The 18464-nt window shown below is 37.3% G+C and overlaps 1 protein-coding gene across 1 annotated transcript in view; it reads left to right on the top strand.

Annotated features, from left to right (window-relative positions):
* Window positions 1-18122, top strand: part of LOC144445336 (short transient receptor potential channel 4-like) — a 37469-nt gene extending 19347 nt beyond the window's left edge. Inside the window, exons 2-10 of the mRNA XM_078134874.1 lie at window positions 6035-6159; window positions 7674-8171; window positions 8559-8940; window positions 9710-9852; window positions 12845-13518; window positions 14040-14238; window positions 14741-14887; window positions 16148-16189; window positions 16848-18122. Of these exons, the coding sequence (XP_077991000.1) occupies window positions 6035-6159; window positions 7674-8171; window positions 8559-8940; window positions 9710-9852; window positions 12845-13518; window positions 14040-14238; window positions 14741-14887; window positions 16148-16189; window positions 16848-17792 (3155 nt within the window). The 3' untranslated portion in view covers window positions 17793-18122. The remainder of the gene's footprint in view (window positions 1-6034; window positions 6160-7673; window positions 8172-8558; window positions 8941-9709; window positions 9853-12844; window positions 13519-14039; window positions 14239-14740; window positions 14888-16147; window positions 16190-16847) is intronic.
* Window positions 18123-18464: the final 342 nt, after the last annotated feature.

Below are 18464 nucleotides of genomic sequence, written 5' to 3'. Positions count from 1 at the left end.
TTCTTTAAAGTATGGCCATTCCGCTGTTCAAATATTTAAAATATTGGTTAAAATGCTGTCAGTCGTGAAAAGGGTAGTGAGTCTTACTGTTTCAGAATCAATGATGAAGACTCTGTCTCACCGCTGCCACCACAATATTAATTTTAAAACAAGTCTTTAATTATTTCCAACTACTAATAATACGATGCCAGTCGATTTGCGTGAACTCACGAAATTAAATTCCCGTGTTACAGTACTTGTAGCAGACCTGAAGGACAGAATGGCCAAAGACTAGATGGGCGGAAAAGCAATTTCCTGGCCTGAGTTCAACATCCTAACTCCACTACACTATAACCAATATCTTACCACACTGTCCATCCATTCTTCTACAAGACCCACACTCCTATCATTTTCATATTACCATTTTCCAAATTTAATTCACTGTATGAATTCTCAACTTCAGGCAGCATTTACCTCTTTCTCGCAATAACGTTGCAAATATTTTAGTCACATTTACAGTTGTGCCCTGAAATATATTTATATCAAGAATGACAGTTTTTAGGTATAATTACACAATAATGTAAGTAAGCGTTCTCACATACATTAGTCATCACCCCATCTAAGAGACATTCCGGGCAGTTTCAATCAAAAAGTCTGTCTCGACAATTACAATAAATCTGATGAAACAGTACGGTTATTTATTTCATTTGAAAAATCATTTAGATCACCCATTTCTTTTTCAATAGAATAAAATTGAAACAAGTAATGAGAGTCAAAATGTATTAGACAAATTGTCCTAGGTCCAAAGAAGTTGAACAATTGCTACCAAGATTTTAAGAGTCCGTGTCCTCACACTTTAAGTTTTTTGACGTAGATATTGTGAATTTGTCGTAATGAGAGTGGTTGATTGGGCAAATAGTTACTGCTCAAATAAGTATAATATCTATCCTGTTGACATCCCTGGATTACTTACGTTCATTTGAAGCGGATTTCCATATACGCCGTCGGGAATTGATACTCGGCTGTAAATCGATAGTAATTGACAGGAAGTATACCAGCTGATCAACAACACGTTTGTTCATTTCCGTTCTGTCTGTGGGATCTAAATAGAAGAAAAGACACCTAAGAAGATTTATAGATGTAGTGACATAATCCCTATGCTGATGCAATTCATATTATCTTCTATCATGAACAGGGAGCCTTCAGTATTTGCAGGAGGAGGGCTGAAGGAATCGGGGGGGGGGTCACATATTACAAACGTGTTCTTTGGGGAGGGTCATATTTTGCATTATAATGTTTGTGAAGGGTCACATTTAACAATCCATAGCTATAGTTTTGTGACCAAATTGAAGATTGAATGATTACCAATTTGTTTTGTGTGTTCTGAGATGTAAAAGTGAGATGAGCACTCAACATATTTATTTTCAAGAGAACTTTACATGTCAAAAGTACAATCCCATATATTGTAAGAAAATTGTTTAATAAGACGATGCGTTTGATTGAGTTTGCCATCTCACCTTATCACTCACACTGTCGATGTGCGTGAATGTTGTTTTTAAAATATATACATATAATTAACAGTTATAGTAACCGCTGCAAATTAGTTTATCACTCTTCTATTTAAGAAGTACATGTATAGCCTTTCAAATCTGTATTGCACACTCAGTCTGGCATTCTCCCTCTTCGTTGCAAAATGATACTCTGCGTAAACAATAAACAAATAAATATCATTAAATAAATATGAATCATTTCTGGCAGAGTATGCACAACCTGGAAAGCACGTTTTAGAGACTAAATAGGTTGTGTATGATTATGATAAAAAGGTAACTAGCCAGTCGTTTACTGTTTGTCACTTTATCTGTACAAATATTGCTTTCTAATACAGAGTCAAAATCATTTAATTTGTATGTATACATATAATGGGAAGATTGATTAACGTTCAGTATATGCAATTGTCATGGGGAGGGTCATGTTTTACAAAATGGGACAAAGGGGAGGGTCACTTTTTATGAATGGAAAATGGGGGAGGGTCATGTCATGAGTATGTGTTATTTCCTCCGCCATCCCCCTTGTAAATACAGAAGGCTCCCTAATGGTATCTTCTAGCTAGGACACAGCTCGCATTTCGGAAATGTAAAACTATGCAGCGACAAAGCACTGGAACTCTTTACCAAGTCACCTAAAAATTAACATGTCCAGGCAACAGTTCAAAAATGAACTAAGAAATTATATTTTAAATTCTACACACCAACCTTAATTTATACTCTTTGGCGTTTTTACAACATTTCTGGTTTTTGCTTTATTTCTTCTCGTATGTGTGTATGCGTATGTATGTATGTATGTATGTATGTATGTATGTATGTATGTATGTATGTATGTGCGTGAATGCGTGCTGTGTTTATTTTTGACTTAATTTTCTTCGTTGCGTCCATTTATGAATTTGAATTAATCTAAAATTGAATGTACGGGCCATGGACACGACTAGTTCTGCTGAACTATTTTCATGGTCCCCATTAGATAACACATGTATATTTCCTTTTGTCCAATTTTTTTGAAAGTGTAATGTATTATTTATTTATTTATTTCTTGTTTTGTTTTTGTTATCTGATGAAATAAATTTCAATTCAATTCAATTCAATTCAATGCCGATTACTCGGATTACACAGGATAACGTGATTTTCGTATGGGATATTTCAGTGTAATGGAGACCATTCCATCCAATCTTGAGGCCGTGTAGTTCATATGTGAAACATAAAAATTGACTATCAAAGAAATAAATTGTGACATTGTACTAAATCCTTTAGGAGATTATTGTTTGTATTGTTTTATCAACAGTCTCGTGAATTTGGCAGGTCATAAGATATGCATATCATGGCACAATAAAATCTGTCAAAGAGAAGATTAGATCACACCATTTCGCGATCACGGCCATATGATCATCTGTATTCGACAGATCGGAGTTCTTAATGCCCACTAATAATAATGTAAATGTAATCAATAGATAGGTAATAAAAGGACACACACGTGCATTAAAAGTTGACATGCGTATTTTCTTTTCAAGTGTTTCAAATTTATCTTTCGGTCAAGGTTATGCTAATTTGTTCATTGCACTTGGGGGACGTTGTGTCGTACATACTAATGTGCTAAGTCATTATAACAAGATGCACAAGATTTATAATCTGTGACAAGCATCGAAAGTCATAAACAACATACAGGACGTTAATATATACTTTTCAGCGTCTCCACTGGACTCACTATTGGCCCCATGTACTGTCTATGGAATGGGCTTAAACACAGAAAGATATCCTAAAATATTTTCAAACATACATGGTTTATGCATGCATGCATACAAACATACAGGTCTGAGAAGGGTATTTATTTTTGTACCCAATAAACAATCGGCGTAGCGTGTCACATACACCCATAGACTAATCATTGACCGCTACATACATCGGAAAAATGTTTCTCTTTCAGTAAGAGTCAGCCCATAGACAATGCATTGGCTGTCTCATATTCTCCGTTCAACGTAAAAGTTGCCTTGTATAAATCCCATAACTTCTGTGTTGACCGTCACCGGTAATTTAACTTCCGACGACCAGATAAGAAAGAAAAAAATGTTACTTTGTACCTCTGTAGTGTGACCTTGTTTTGGAAGGTTGTTGACCTGCGTGGTTAGTAGTATTACACCTATACTCGTATAATATTTTGTCTTTGCAGTAATTCTCTTTTAACTTCTTCTGCTGTACACACGCAAATCGACATTTCTCTACTATCTTCATGTTTATAGTTACTCGGCTAGTAGTTGCATCATTGGGTTACTAGTGTGTGACGTAACCTAATCCATACAAGTCAATACATGGTTATATATTTGATACAGTGTAGCGAAAGCTTAATAAACTTGGCGTCTTGCTTCCCATCTATTCTTTCCATATGGCATTAATGTCATTCTTTTCTTACCGCTGACCGGTATGGCTTATATTTCGCTGAAAGTTTGGTGTATGAGATTTATTTACTGACTCCTGATTGGCTGATATGATGCCCTCATTTGCACTTATCAGTCACACTGGTTACGCCTAACTTTGGGTACAAACACATTTAATATATATAATAACCGAGTTATATATATATATATAACTCGGTGAGTATTAATCTGCTAAGACAGTGCCCTATACCCCAGTGGCAAAGCGCAATAGTTTTGGTAGTTCTGGAACTCTTTCTTGGTTGTAACTCGGAGTTTCACGCATCGTGCGATCATCAGACAACTCTGAGTTGTCTGATGATCGCACGATGCGTGAAACTCCGAGTTACAACCAAGAAAGAGTTCCAGAACTACCAAATATATATATATATATATATATATATATATATATATATATATATATATATATATATATATATATATATATGTATATATATACGCACACATACATACATACATACATACATACATACATACATACATACATACATACATACATACATAGGGAACCTTGCACACCTCTATAACATCCACATACCTAGGACAGGGTTGTGCACATAGCCGTATCAACTAACTGGAGCCACGGAAGCTGTACCAGCTATGTGTATAATATCCCTGTAACACCTCTGGCCAACACACTAGGTGTAATATACCTAGATTTGACAGATGAATAACTGGTATGCCAACATTAATGAAACATGGATGTTACCAGCAATGCCGGGACAGCTGTAACATAGGTATTTCCCATAACCATACACCAGCTATGTCAACATTGCTGCAATAGTGGTATTTCCCATAGCCATGTACCAGCTGTGTGAGCAATGCTAGTCGGGTAAGAACAAAAAAGGTTGCTACAGGGTATCATTCCATCATAGCTGTGTACTAGGTACGTGTGTAGTATACAGCTATAGTACCGGGATGTACCGGGATGTGGCACAGAGGCGGTATTCCACATCCACGCAACAGGTATATTTTTTACAACTATGTACCAGGGCTGTGGAAGAATATACCCAGTAACGGGGATGTGATGCACACAACTGGAACATTGCTGTGCTCTTCACTTCTTAGCAGTAGGACGCGACCACATACTTGGATGTGTGCATCTTAGTGCTATAGGATTTACAAGGTTTCATGTATGCATACATATATGCAGACAGACAGACAGACAGACAGTGTGAATGTAAATATAATCGTGGTGATCTATAACTTCCACAGCAAGACATTAAATATCCATGAAACGTACTACTCAAGGTGACACAAATTGTATATGATGCTTCAGTTGGGATATCCTATATCAAATCATAATTAGGATCACTAGTTTTCCGATGGGACACACCTTGCATATGAGATCAATATATCCTAATTACTTCAGTTAACAAGCCTAGTTCCCTCGTTATTAAAAGTTGCTAAATTATCTTCCGATGTGGACGAAAATAGGTTTTGCTTTTAAGAATCGTGAAGTTATATTAAACTAATTAAAGGTTTGATATAATATACTTCCGTGTTACAATCAAGTAAGTATCTCATGAGGTTACTTTTTCAAATTTTGTGATAAAATAAGAGAACTGTTTACTATTCATTATACAGCGGCTGACTTTATGGCTGTAATAATCGTCCGGGGTATTCACATGAATGTCAAGTTTTATGAGAAGAACATTTGACTGTTATTGGCTTCCCATAAATATATATATATATATATATATATATATATATATATATATATATATATATATATATATATATATATATACTTATGTATTTATATATATATATATATATCTATACTTATGTATTTATATATATATACATGTATATATATACATACATGCATGCATACATACATACATACATACATACATACATACATACATACATACATACATACATACATATATACATACAGACAGACAGACAGACAGACAAACAAACAAACGGACGGACAGACAGATTTGACTGGCATAATTTGATTGACATAAAATAGATGTATATAATTTACATTTAATGATATCAGTATAGAAAGATTTCTTTTTGTTATTGCAGACTTGAACATTCTTGATATTTTCCTTTTTCCTTCAGAAATTATCAAAGTTCTTCTTGACTACGGTGTTGAATTAGGAGACTCGTTATTGGTTGCCGTTGATGACCAGTTTACTACAGCTGTACAGATAATCTGTGACTACATCGAGCAGTTTAACGTACCGGTAGGTAAAATTTTCCACACAAATGTTGTAATATACACATGTTGACTGATCGCGAGTCTGTTTCCTGGAGGGACAGAGGATCACACCAAAACAGATTGTGTTGGGGTGACCACAGGCCCGAAGAGAAACTGACGTATGAAGTTGCACGAACACGATCTGTAAGCATGTGTTTTGTAATATACCACATCATGTGCCACATTGTAAACCATGGCTAAAATAAAAAGTACGTATGTACACCATAAGGTTTCATTATGACAACAGTGAAGGTTGTTCGAAAAACAACAGTAATTTGCAAAAGTTTACTCTTTCAATAATTACCAACTTAGTTCATTCCAAATCCTGTCTGATAGAAGGGTAATAAAGTCTGTGACCAGGACTACTTCTTCAGCACATGGTAACACCATTTTTGCCTGCAGCGAGAAAATATATGCATGCGTACATGACGTAAAATTGTTGACCGATAAACGTCATTTGTATTGAACAGAGAAATATATTATACATACCACGTGACCAGGTATTGACAAATCATAAGATAGAAAAAGGGGCTAGGTGTGACACATTATTCACTTATTGTCTGGCTTTGAGGGCATTAGTATATTGTCTATTACCATGAAGGCTGTTATGACTTATATGACTTATTATGTAGCAGCTATATCCCGAGGCTGATGAAAGCTGAGTGAAATACCTAGCAGTTGCTACACATCATCTCACTTTTAGGCACATATTCATTCTATAGTCAAATCAATCCCTGATAAGTGTTCCGTGCGTCGTAAAGCCCTAGGGAAAATAGAGAGCGAATAGTGCCCCTATATGTAAACTTGGGGTCACTATGGGTCAAAAGTCCATACCACGTGTTACGGCCTAAGCCAATAATTGAAGGCTACATCAATAAAATGTGTTTTAATAAACTGCAATGATTATGATTGCCTGTAATCAAGTCTTAGCAATATAAGCCACAAGTTAACTTTTTGGGGCAATTGCTTTTCTGAGCAATTAACCGATATTTAAATTATTGGATGATGTTATACGCGAGACAACCACATTGCAGCAAGAGGAGAGATGTGTGATTTACAAGGTTAGATGTTTAACGAGAAAGTGACTTGATTTTTAAATGAAATTTGACTTTTCGATGCTCAATAATGAAGTCTTATAAGATGATGTATGTAGTACAAGCAAAGTACTGTACAATATCTTGGTACTCATCCCGGCTCATTTCTCTCCTACAATTGTCAAAAGTAATCATTTAGGTTAGAGTTCAACCAGTGTAGAGCTCCTAGCATTTGGTTGCCTCCCATAATGCCTCAGGGGATAGCAGGTTTCTTTTAAGCCAGATTCGTTAGGGTCTCGCGAGGCAGCGTTGGAGAACATGTCTTTTCTTGGCATGGTCATCTAAGCTAAGTAGGATAAAATAAAGTTAGCTTAACGTTTGTCCCCTTTTTTAACAATGTAAAAGAAATACATATTTTAGACCTAAATGATATACCAACAATGCTGCGTGTATCTCTTTTTTTTAGGAATACCTGTACTGTCGGTCTTTAAATGGCGACCTTCACCCTGACATCACACCGATTATTTTGGCAGCTCACCACAACAACTATGACATCATCAAAATCCTCCTCGATCAAGGCGTTAAAATTGAAGACCCAGACTACTACTGTTTTCAGACGGAAAATTTTACTTTACAGAATTCACTTGGAATGATCAATGTGTACCGTGCTCTAGCTAGTCAGGCTTACATATCTCTAACCAGTGATGATCCAATCAACACAGCTTTTGAACTCAGTTTGCGGCTTCAAAACCTCAGCAAATCTGACTACGAGTTTCGATACACGTACGAGGAGTTAGCTGATCAATGTGAGCAGTTTGCGTCTGATCTCCTGGGACACATTCGAGATTCGAGTGAACAAGAGGTTGTCTTAAATCATGATCCAGAAGAGTGGGCGTATCTTGGTGACAAATATATAGGGCAACCGAGTAAAGTTAAGAGAGCTATCAAGTGTAAACAGAAGAAGGTAATGCACAGTTCAATATGCCATAAAAAATTTCAATATTAAATCCCCGATAAGGTTAACCATATCTTTCAGAATCAAACAATTAAAACTCATGCAATGAGTTTAACAGTCTATTCTTAAAGGCTTGTGATTGTTTCTTGCGCATGTGCTATTAAGAAGTGTAAGCAGGAGATGAAGTTAATTAAATACATGCACTATAAACTAGAAGTTCACCATTACATTTCCAATAAGGTCAAAGGTCTTTCCAAATCTCACGTTCTAAAATGCTATGACAGTGTCTATGCAGAGTTGGGTTCTGTACTGTGCATGTGCGAATATTTCTTTGATAATAATTATAATTAAATCTCTTTCTTCAAATTTAATTCTTGTATCGACTCTGTCTTACAGTTCGTTGCACATCCACATTGCCAGCAACACTTGATCGAGAGATGGTACCATGGTCTTCCAGGATGGCGTAAACAGAATCCGTGGAAAAGAGGACTTTATACTTTACTCATCGGACTAAGTTTTCCTCTTCTTAACTTAATGTACCTCGTTTGCCCTCATTGGAAATTGTCCAAACTTTTAAAAATTCCGTACGTCAAATTCGTCTGCTTGACTGCCTCCAATCTTGCATTTTTGGTGTTTTTGGCAATGCAAGCGATGGAATTCGGTAGAAATATTGGAAATTCGAATGTGACTGTGGCGAGATCGGGATGTCACAGATCGGACAGTTTCTCTATCATGAATGTGACCTTCTCGGAATGGCTTGTTGTAATATGGGTCTTGGGTAAGTGTTAAGATTTTTGTAAAATGCTAATTAAAAGGTTATATAAATAAAAATTAAGGGTTTTTTTTGGTTTGCTATAAATGAAAGAAACTCACCATAAAGTAATTTGAATTTAGGTGTAACCAAAATTCAAGTGTTACTCCCAAATACAAAAATATAATTAAGGCTACCTTAATTGAGGCCTATATATACAGATCTTATTTTTTTAAAGAGAAGTTGGAGCCGTTACCATGGCAAAGATTGAAAATATACTGTACAAGTTTTACAAAATCAATGATCTCTTCTAAACAACGCCCTCTACGTTACCTATTCCTTTGGTGTATTAATCTACATAACAGTCTTTGCTAAGTATAGATTAAACGCACAATCATTGTATATATTTAATCAACAATTACGAAAATTGTATATTTTAAGAAATAAATGTTAAAAAACGTATTTGTTGTTACATTTTTTTTACAGTTTACAAAGCGTTTCGTCATTGATAAACTTAAAGAAAATGATTCAAACACTTCCTATCTAAGTTTTCGTGATCGTTATTTGCCACTATTAGCGAAACGACCAATTAGTAATCAAGGTAGGAATGACGTCATGATATATGCGAGAATGGACTATATTACGTCACAGTATTACGTCATGCACATCATGTAAATCACTGTGTGAGAAACCATACATAGATTCCGAGAAGCATTTCTAGCCCCCACACTGTAATAGAAATAAACAAAACAATTTGAAAGTCTACTTACTTCTGTTATATTCATCACTTCCATAGGGTTCACTGTGAATGAATGTCAAGAAATATGGCAGAAAGGAATGAAGACTGTATCTGATAACTGGTCAATTAAACTATTTGACTTCTTTACAATGTCACTTTACTGGACTTGGATAACTTTACGTTTTTCCATATGTCTTGAGGTAACTTTTGTTTGTTTTTGTTTTTTTGCGATAAACACATTTCAGCATTTGTCAATTTCCAATCATATTTAGGCACACCTGAAGACTATTTGGCCCATTTGACACTTTCACGTTCCCTCATTTATAGCTCGCGTGGCGGCTCAATGACGAGTACGCATGCGTCCTATATACTATGCGATGTATTATGGTGGTTTTCCCCAAGGATGCATTGCGGCGCAATGACTACGCATGCGCTTTCTAAATACTATGCGCATTCTCCACGCGGAGGGCGCTATCTACGATATCATCTTGAGGTAGCTGGTCATAAATTAATCTACCCTGCGTGAGCTTATGGGCTTTGCCTAGTTATGTATTATATGTCAGGTATAAAGAAATGGGAGATCTGAGCTCCGGTTTATTCATTTGAAATGTTGGCATGTCAAATCTATTCAACAAAAGCAGAACGACAAAATGATTATATGACATGTGAACATAGCGTAATACTGTCATCGATTGCTCTAAATGACATAATATGACAGAACCTCGCGATGCAACGCACGAGTCCGGGTGTGGCATACTGGAGATATTTAATCATGAGTGCTTGCAGTGTTCTTTGCGGCAGTGCTTTCACGAGCGTAGACAGTGAAAGTGCAGCAGAAAACGTTACAGGCATGAATGCAAATACCTCTGAGTACCAACACTGGCACTCACACGGCATGGTGTTCTGTTTTATTACATATATATGTTTATCCGAAACGACAAATTTTCGTAAAATATATATGACAAGTCGTACAAGATCGCGTACTTTTGTGGAGCGTCCGTATTTGCATATCATGTGCATGCAGATATGCAATAAATTATTTTCGGTATTGCACTGCACTGCAAATACTACTACATGCGCGCGCACACCGTTGCAAGTAATCTCAGGTAAATATGTGATCTTAATCCACTTTTAAGGATAGCGCAACAAATAGATCAATATCAGTTTGGAGCGTCTACGTGTTTAGCAGCAGGTTGGGAACGTCTTGCCGAACATATATAGAAAGATGATATTTTAAGCTGGTCTTGCAATATAAAGATACCACTGCTGTTGTCACCATCATTTCATACAAATGAAAAATGATGAGAGCTCAAAAGAAAATTGTGTTTTAATCAGACACGTGACCTTCTTTACATTGTTTATTTATCGATTTCAAAAAACACAGTGACACATTGACAGTAGTACAAGCCATTATACCTCTACGGCTGGAATTCACATCTGACGTCATATATAGCCATGAAATACAATGCTTCAACAAATTACTATCTACGGTGTAATTACTGGCTGTAAGAAAATCAATTATAAAATAATGGTAGCCTCGAGATTTAAATTATGCAATAAATAAACGACGGAAGGGAGAAGAGAAAGAAAATATCCGCGATTGTCGCTTTATAAGCGTACTTGTATTAATATCCGTTCGAACTACTAAATATATTAATTCATGTCTAGCCCTAGTCTAGCTGCGTGCTACACCTCGGGCAATTCTAGTACCTTTAAAAAGCGACCACAGGTCGTATAGCCCAGAGGCACTCTATATAGGGCCGGTTATGCATCAGAGATCCTGTCATTCTCGGCTTTTCGTTGGCAACATTCCGAGCACATCATACACGAGGTCTTTACAACACGACTATTCTAGGTTGCGGGAGAACTGTCACCGGATATTCAGATATGAGAATTATTATTTCCGGAAACTTCTCCTCGGTCTCCTCAGGAATATACGAGCTACGTAAGGGGTCTTGTCATTACTTGTCTATAGTCGAGAACTGAAAAAAACACTAGGGTCACGAAAAAAACGTTCTTAAATAAATAATTGCGATTTTAATTTGAACGTTTTAAGTAATATTCCAAACACCGCAGAAATGGTGCGAGATGTTGTCACGTAGGACGACCAGGGTATAAAACAACGTGTGTTGTTTTATTCTAACGCGTTCAGCCTGGTTTGTGTATGCAAAATAACGTAATTATAGGAATTGAAACAGCGTAAAGCTTAACCCCGAGTAGTGAATTGTCGAGATAAACCGACTCGGTTTGCACATTTCAACGTAATGGCATAATCCTTGATCTTAATCAAAGCCGTAGGAAAATGACAAATATAACCATGTGCTTAATAAACGGAATTTGGGAACGAATAATTTGAGAGTCGTTTGTAGAATGTTTAAAACATACAAAATTATAAATTGTACATCGTAATCTTCTAGTTGTTAATCTATTTCAAATTGTAAACTTTACAAGTGAAGTTTTTAGCACTCAAATATAAAAAGAGTGTGTAAGAAATTAAAAACTATATATAGACCAGAAGGTTTTTTCTATCATCATCAATGGTTATTAAATATTTAAATGTAGTAGTGTCATATTTTCCATATTATGTTTCAGCACACTCATCATAGTTATAGTTGTTTGACAATCATTATTTACTTACTAAATTGGGAAACAATGTAAATAAAAGAAAGTTAGCAAATGCCTTTCATCCCCTGGATTTTACAGAGTGTCAACAGATTCTAACGCGTTCACCCCCCCCCTCTCTCTCTCTCTCTCCTCTCTCTCTCTCTCTCTCTCTCTCCTCTCCCTCCCTCCCTCCCCTCCCCCCCTCCCTCCCTCCCTCCCTCCCTCTCCCCCCTCTCTCTCTCTCTCTCTCTCTCTCTCTCTCTCTCTCTCTCTCTCTCTCTCTCTCTCTCTCTCTCCCTCCCTCCCTCCCTCCCCCCCCCTCCCTCCCTCCCTCCCTCCCTCCCTCCCTCCCTCCCCCCCTCTCTCTCTCTCTCTCTCTCTCTCTCTCTCTCTCTCTCTCTCTCTCTCTCTCTCTCTCTCTCTCTCTCTCTTCTCTCTCTCTCTCTCTCTCTCTCTCTCTCTCTCTCTCTCTCTCTCTCTCTCTCTCTTGTCTTCATTTAACCAGGTACATGCATATGACACTAATAAGAAGTACCAAATGAAAGCAAATTATGTAACTTATAACATTGAGTTATTTTGAAATTGCAGAATCAAAGTCACAGCCACCTAAACATAACTCAGCCAGAGACAGTGGAGGAAGAGACAACGGATATTGGGAACCAAACATTGGCATTGATGTTGACTAATTTCCATGAGATGGGAATGAAATTAGACACTTTGACCCAACATGTCCAAGACATATCACGTGATCAGAATGATATACCTTGGGAAAACATTACAGCTTTGCTCCACAGCGTTCACAGTAATGTATTGGATGGACTTGGATCGGGCAGTATAACCGAAAAAACACATTCCATTGTAAAACGTGCAGCCCGAGCAACCGCACGAAGACGAGTCGGTCCGGGTAGTTCGTCTGGAGGCAGCTCCAGTGAAGGTTATTATGAATCTGCCCGCGTTCAGTGGAATCCCTTCGATCCAGGACTGATTGCTGAAAGCCTCTTCGCCATTGCCAAAGTTCTTAGTTTTCTACGTCTCATTCGTATAACGGTTGTGAATGTGCAATTGGGTCCGATGCAAATATCTCTCAGTCGTATGGCCTACGATATAATCAGGTTTTTAGCCATATTTTGTCTCGTCTGGTTCGCTTTCTCGGTCGGACTAAATCAACTTTACTGGTTCTATGCTTATGAGAAGAAAGAATTCTGTGTCAAAAATCCTAAAACGAATACATACAGGCAGGATTGTGACCAGGCGTTTGGGAGGTAAGGCCACCGTATGATTCACGATGCGTATCATATATATATATATATATATATATATATATATATATCAACACAACACAACACAACACAACACAACACAACACAACACAACACAACACAACACAACACAATTGCAAACACCCTTATCTATTTTTGGTTTTGCTCACAAGACAAGACAAGACAAGACGACACAACACAACACAACACAACACAACACAACACAACACAACACAACACAACACAGCACAGCACAACACAACACAACACAACACAACACAACACAACACAACACAATACAATACAACACAACACAATTGCAAACGCCCTCTCATCTATTTTCGGTTTTGCTCATAAGTCAAGACAAGACCCGACCCAACACAACCCAACACAACACAACACAACACAACACAACACTCAACCCAATCCAACACAAATTAAACATTACCACACTGCACATTATTAACGTCTGCATAATACTATTCCCAATTTAAAACGTAATGAAATGTTGTCAATCTCAACAGTATACTGGACGCGATGATGACCCTATTCTGGGCTTTGTTTGGCATTGCTGATATGGAAAAACTGAAGATAGAGGGCGCGAATCACTGGTTTACAGAGGGTGTGGGAAAGGTTTTATTTGCGGCCTACCATGTCATTGGCATTGTTGTACTTCTAAATATACTCATTGCCATGATGAGCAACACTTTCACCCGAATTGAGGTAATGACGAATTATATGCATAATATATAAACTTTGGAAATATGTTGTCTACGTCATCGTCGTCGCTGTTGTCTATGTTGCTGTTGTTGTTGTTGTTATTGTTGTTGTTGTTGTTGGTATTGGTAGTGGTGATGGCTTTGTTGTTGCTATTCTTCTTGTTGATGGTGGTGTTGTTGTTTCTGTTGTTGTTGTTGTTGTTGTTTTTGTTGTTGTTGATGATGATGTTGCTGTCATTGTTCAACATTGAATAGGTTATTGAGGTAACATTTTATCACCCAAAATCATAAATAAGTTGATAGCAGGAATCAATATAAGCCAAAAATTAACTAAAACCAAAAATAAATCTGACTAGACTTTTCCCGTGACTCAAGGTTTGTATGAAGCAGAGTAATCACCAAGAAAAGAGGAAAACATGTGACTATGTCCCTATATTTCTTGTATTGTTGAATTTCAACCATAAAAGTGATTTTTTTAATTCCTTTACTATACACCCATATATTAGGAAGATGCCGATATGCAGTGGAAATTTTCTCGTTCGTGTCTCTGGATGAATTTCTTTGACGAACTGTCCACCCTGACCCCTCCATTCAATATGCTGCCAACTTCCGATCTATGGTATAGATATTGTAAATGTAAAAAGAACCACAAGGTAAGTATATCAACTTGAGTTGGTTATTGTAGAATCTGAATTAAAATTATCAGTAATATATTTTTTTTAAATTAAAAAACCATATAAACGTTCGTTCGGCATGTAATACGTACAGTTAGATGTACTACAGTCAAGTGCGAGTGTTTGTCAAAAGGGTATCCTAGTCTAGTTTCTATACAGTATCCTTACAAATTACACCTCCACTCACAGTCTAGTTCCTATACAGTATCGTTACCATTTACACCTCCACTCACATAGTCTAGTTCCTACACAGTGTCGTTACCAATTTGCAACTCTACTCACATAGTCTAGTTCCTACACAGTATCGTTACCATTTACAACTCCACTCACATAGTCTAGTTCAGACACAGTATCATTACCAATTTGCAACTCCACTCACAGTCTAGTTCCTACAGTATCGTTACCATTTACACCTCCACTCATCAGTCTAGTTCCTATACAGTATCGTTACCATTTACACCTCCACTCACAGTCTTGTTACTATACAGTACCGTTACCATTTACACCTCCACTCAGTCCAGTTCCTATACAGTATTGTTACCATTTACACCTCCACTCAGTCTAGTTCCTATACAGTATCGTTACCATTTACACCTCCACTCAGTCTAGTTCCTATACAGTATCGTTACCATTTACACCTCCGCTCACATAGTCTAGTTCCTACACAGTATCATTGCCAATTTACACCTCCACTCACAGTCTAGTTCCTATACAGTATCGTTACCATTTACACCTCCACTCACAGTCTAGTTCCTATACAGTACCGTTACCATTTACACCTCCACTCACATAGTCTAGTTCCTATATAGTATAGTTACCATTTACACCTCCACTCACATAGTCTAGTTCCTATACAATATCGTTACCATTTACACTTGCTACATCGAACGAAGAATACGAAGATGTTGTAGATTTTTTGTTCTGCAATTAATAACTAGTGTAGGACTTTGCACGATGAGTTTCCTCCACTATTAAGTTCTAACTTAAAAATTTGCACGTTAGGCGTAAAATGTATGAGCGCCCTCAACCCCTTTCTTGTTGTACAAGGGAAGCATATAGGAAAGCGTGCGTTCATTCCCCTCATCATATAAGTAAAGGAAAATAGTAGGCTGTGAGATGGCCGTCGTTGATGGCGCCCTTGATCAGCGATGAGAGTAAAAGCAGACAACCTCTCAAATCTTGATTATTAACTCTTGATAGAGATTGATGACTTTCATGCGAAATTTTCTTCACTTGCAGATAAAGAGACCTTCTGTGAGGACAAGAGAAAAGAACTACCAAGTAGGCTAATATCTAATCACTTTTATAAATTTCAATATTGTCGACGTAGGGCCCATCTGTCTAGTGGTGGCCTCTTTGAAAAAAAATGTGTGTGTATATATATATATATATACATGTATATATATAAATCTTATATATATTACATTTATGCCCGATAGAACCAAAAACATAGAAAAAAACATAGAACCAAATATGATCATTACAGCGTACAAATATTGGGTTTGTTTGTCAATGGTACCAATAGTTGTTTATCCAGAGTGATTCTTGTATTGCTGCCACGTGCAGTTGTCAAATAACTCTTTACTTAGAAACATGGCATAACTATTCACATCATTACGAGGTAAGACAAAGTGGTGTTCACAAAATACATCAGGGCTGGTGTTTATTGTAATTTTGTGTGTCCTACTCGAATTATCATCTGCTCTACACACGGCAGGGTGAACGTAGTATTCAAACCATGCTATGTGGTCGAACATACAATCGTAGCCTATGTGGAGAGAACGCTTGTCACGGTCGACCATCCATGCATTTTATAAGGGATCTGTGCAAAACGATACGATAGCCTGTAGAGACGAATCTTCCAGCATAAAACGTCCCACATAATAACCATTGAATTATTATAAATATGTATAGTAAATGTATATATTTTTATCGGTAGGTGGTTGCCCAGCAATTAATTCGAAGGTATCTGTTTGACTTACGGCGTGGTGATGATGATGACAGTCAGGACCCGATGAGGATATTCCGTCAAGAGTTGTCAAACTTCAAATACGAGATGTTTGAAGCACTGAGTGACATGGAACTAAAAATAAAGGAAATTAAACTTCGTCTAGATACCGCAGAGCGTACCCCGCCTCCTAAACTGGGCTACAAACCCAAATTTGATGAACCTGGTTCAGAAATGTTTCATGCTCTCAAAGACACACTGTCGCCCCCAACGGCAATAGCAGAAAGGACTCCTCCATCACCAACGGAATCTTCGTCTGTCTCTGGCATTGGTGAGTGTGTATTTCCTGACGCATTGCCCAAACCTGCTCACAGACAAACGAAGGTTTCTTTCGAGGATGAGATGGAAAACGGGTCATATCTCAGTATTGAGCAGGACATGAACCTGAGTGATTTAGAAACTCCGCTATTTACCACGTCAGGATCAGAAAGTATATTGGGTGATCTCCATGAACCTATTCCACGAGATTACCCAGACGTCTTCAACCATAACCTCCCACGCTCTCTGCGCGTGCCAAACCCCAAGTACTCGTCACGAAGATGGCCCTCAAAAAAGCGTCGCTCTAGGCAAACGTCGGATCCTGACAAGCCACGTACTCGCTATGATAGTAACGAGAGTCTCGATGGAATGTTCGCAATGCCTCGTACGGATCCCATTATACTGGGGACGCCACAACCCGAGCGGAAAGCTCTCACCGCCATGGTGAAAAACATGGCGGGAATAGCCCTAATGCCATTGTCTGAACGATGGGGTCCAATGAAGTTCATAGATGACCATGGGCATGCTCATGGTGTAGGTCCTGATAAACACGATGACAAAAACGCCACTACAGGTAACTATGCACCAGGTAGTGGTGATGCTGGAACTATGGTGTAACACTCCTTCTCGTTTATACAAACCACATTGTCATTGGAGCAATATAGACAAGCCAGCAATTATCTGAACACAGGCACCAATAAAAGACCTCCAGCTATCGACCTTATATAATTAAACTGACAATTCTCAAAACTGTGGCTATCATGTGCTTCAAATTTTTAACTCCAAGGAATTACAGTGATCAGTCCATCTCAAAGTGTATGTTGATGGCTACACTTTTAATCCAATCGGATGCAATGAGCACAGATGAATACATGACGGTTAGATAGAACAGTAACATACGGCCTTTATAGACTAAGTCTTAAATTCTCAGTAAATGATAAATATATCTCCAATCAACTCTTTTTATATAAAAAAAAATAACCTTTTTGATAGTTATCTTATTAAAATGGTTAAATACTAATTTTATCGCTTTGTAAAAATTAATACCGACTAGATCTGGAGACATGTACCTTAGCCAGAAATTTAAAAAGAACTTCCATTTCAATGACGATTCTGTTGTTTTTGTTCACATTTTTTTTGCAGGAAAACCGTCACTTTTTACCCTTACCAGTATTTTTTTGTTAAAAATGGGAATTTGTCATGACTAATGTAAAATAACTATAGTCCTAGAAATGTATTCTCAACGTAATTTGTTATATCAAGTTTTAACCTTGAAATTTTGAATACAGT

This window comes from Glandiceps talaboti, chromosome 14, assembly GCF_964340395.1.
Source record: "Glandiceps talaboti chromosome 14, keGlaTala1.1, whole genome shotgun sequence".
Taxonomy (NCBI): domain Eukaryota; kingdom Metazoa; phylum Hemichordata; class Enteropneusta; family Spengelidae; genus Glandiceps; species Glandiceps talaboti.
This window is presented reverse-complemented; position numbering and strand designations above follow the sequence as displayed.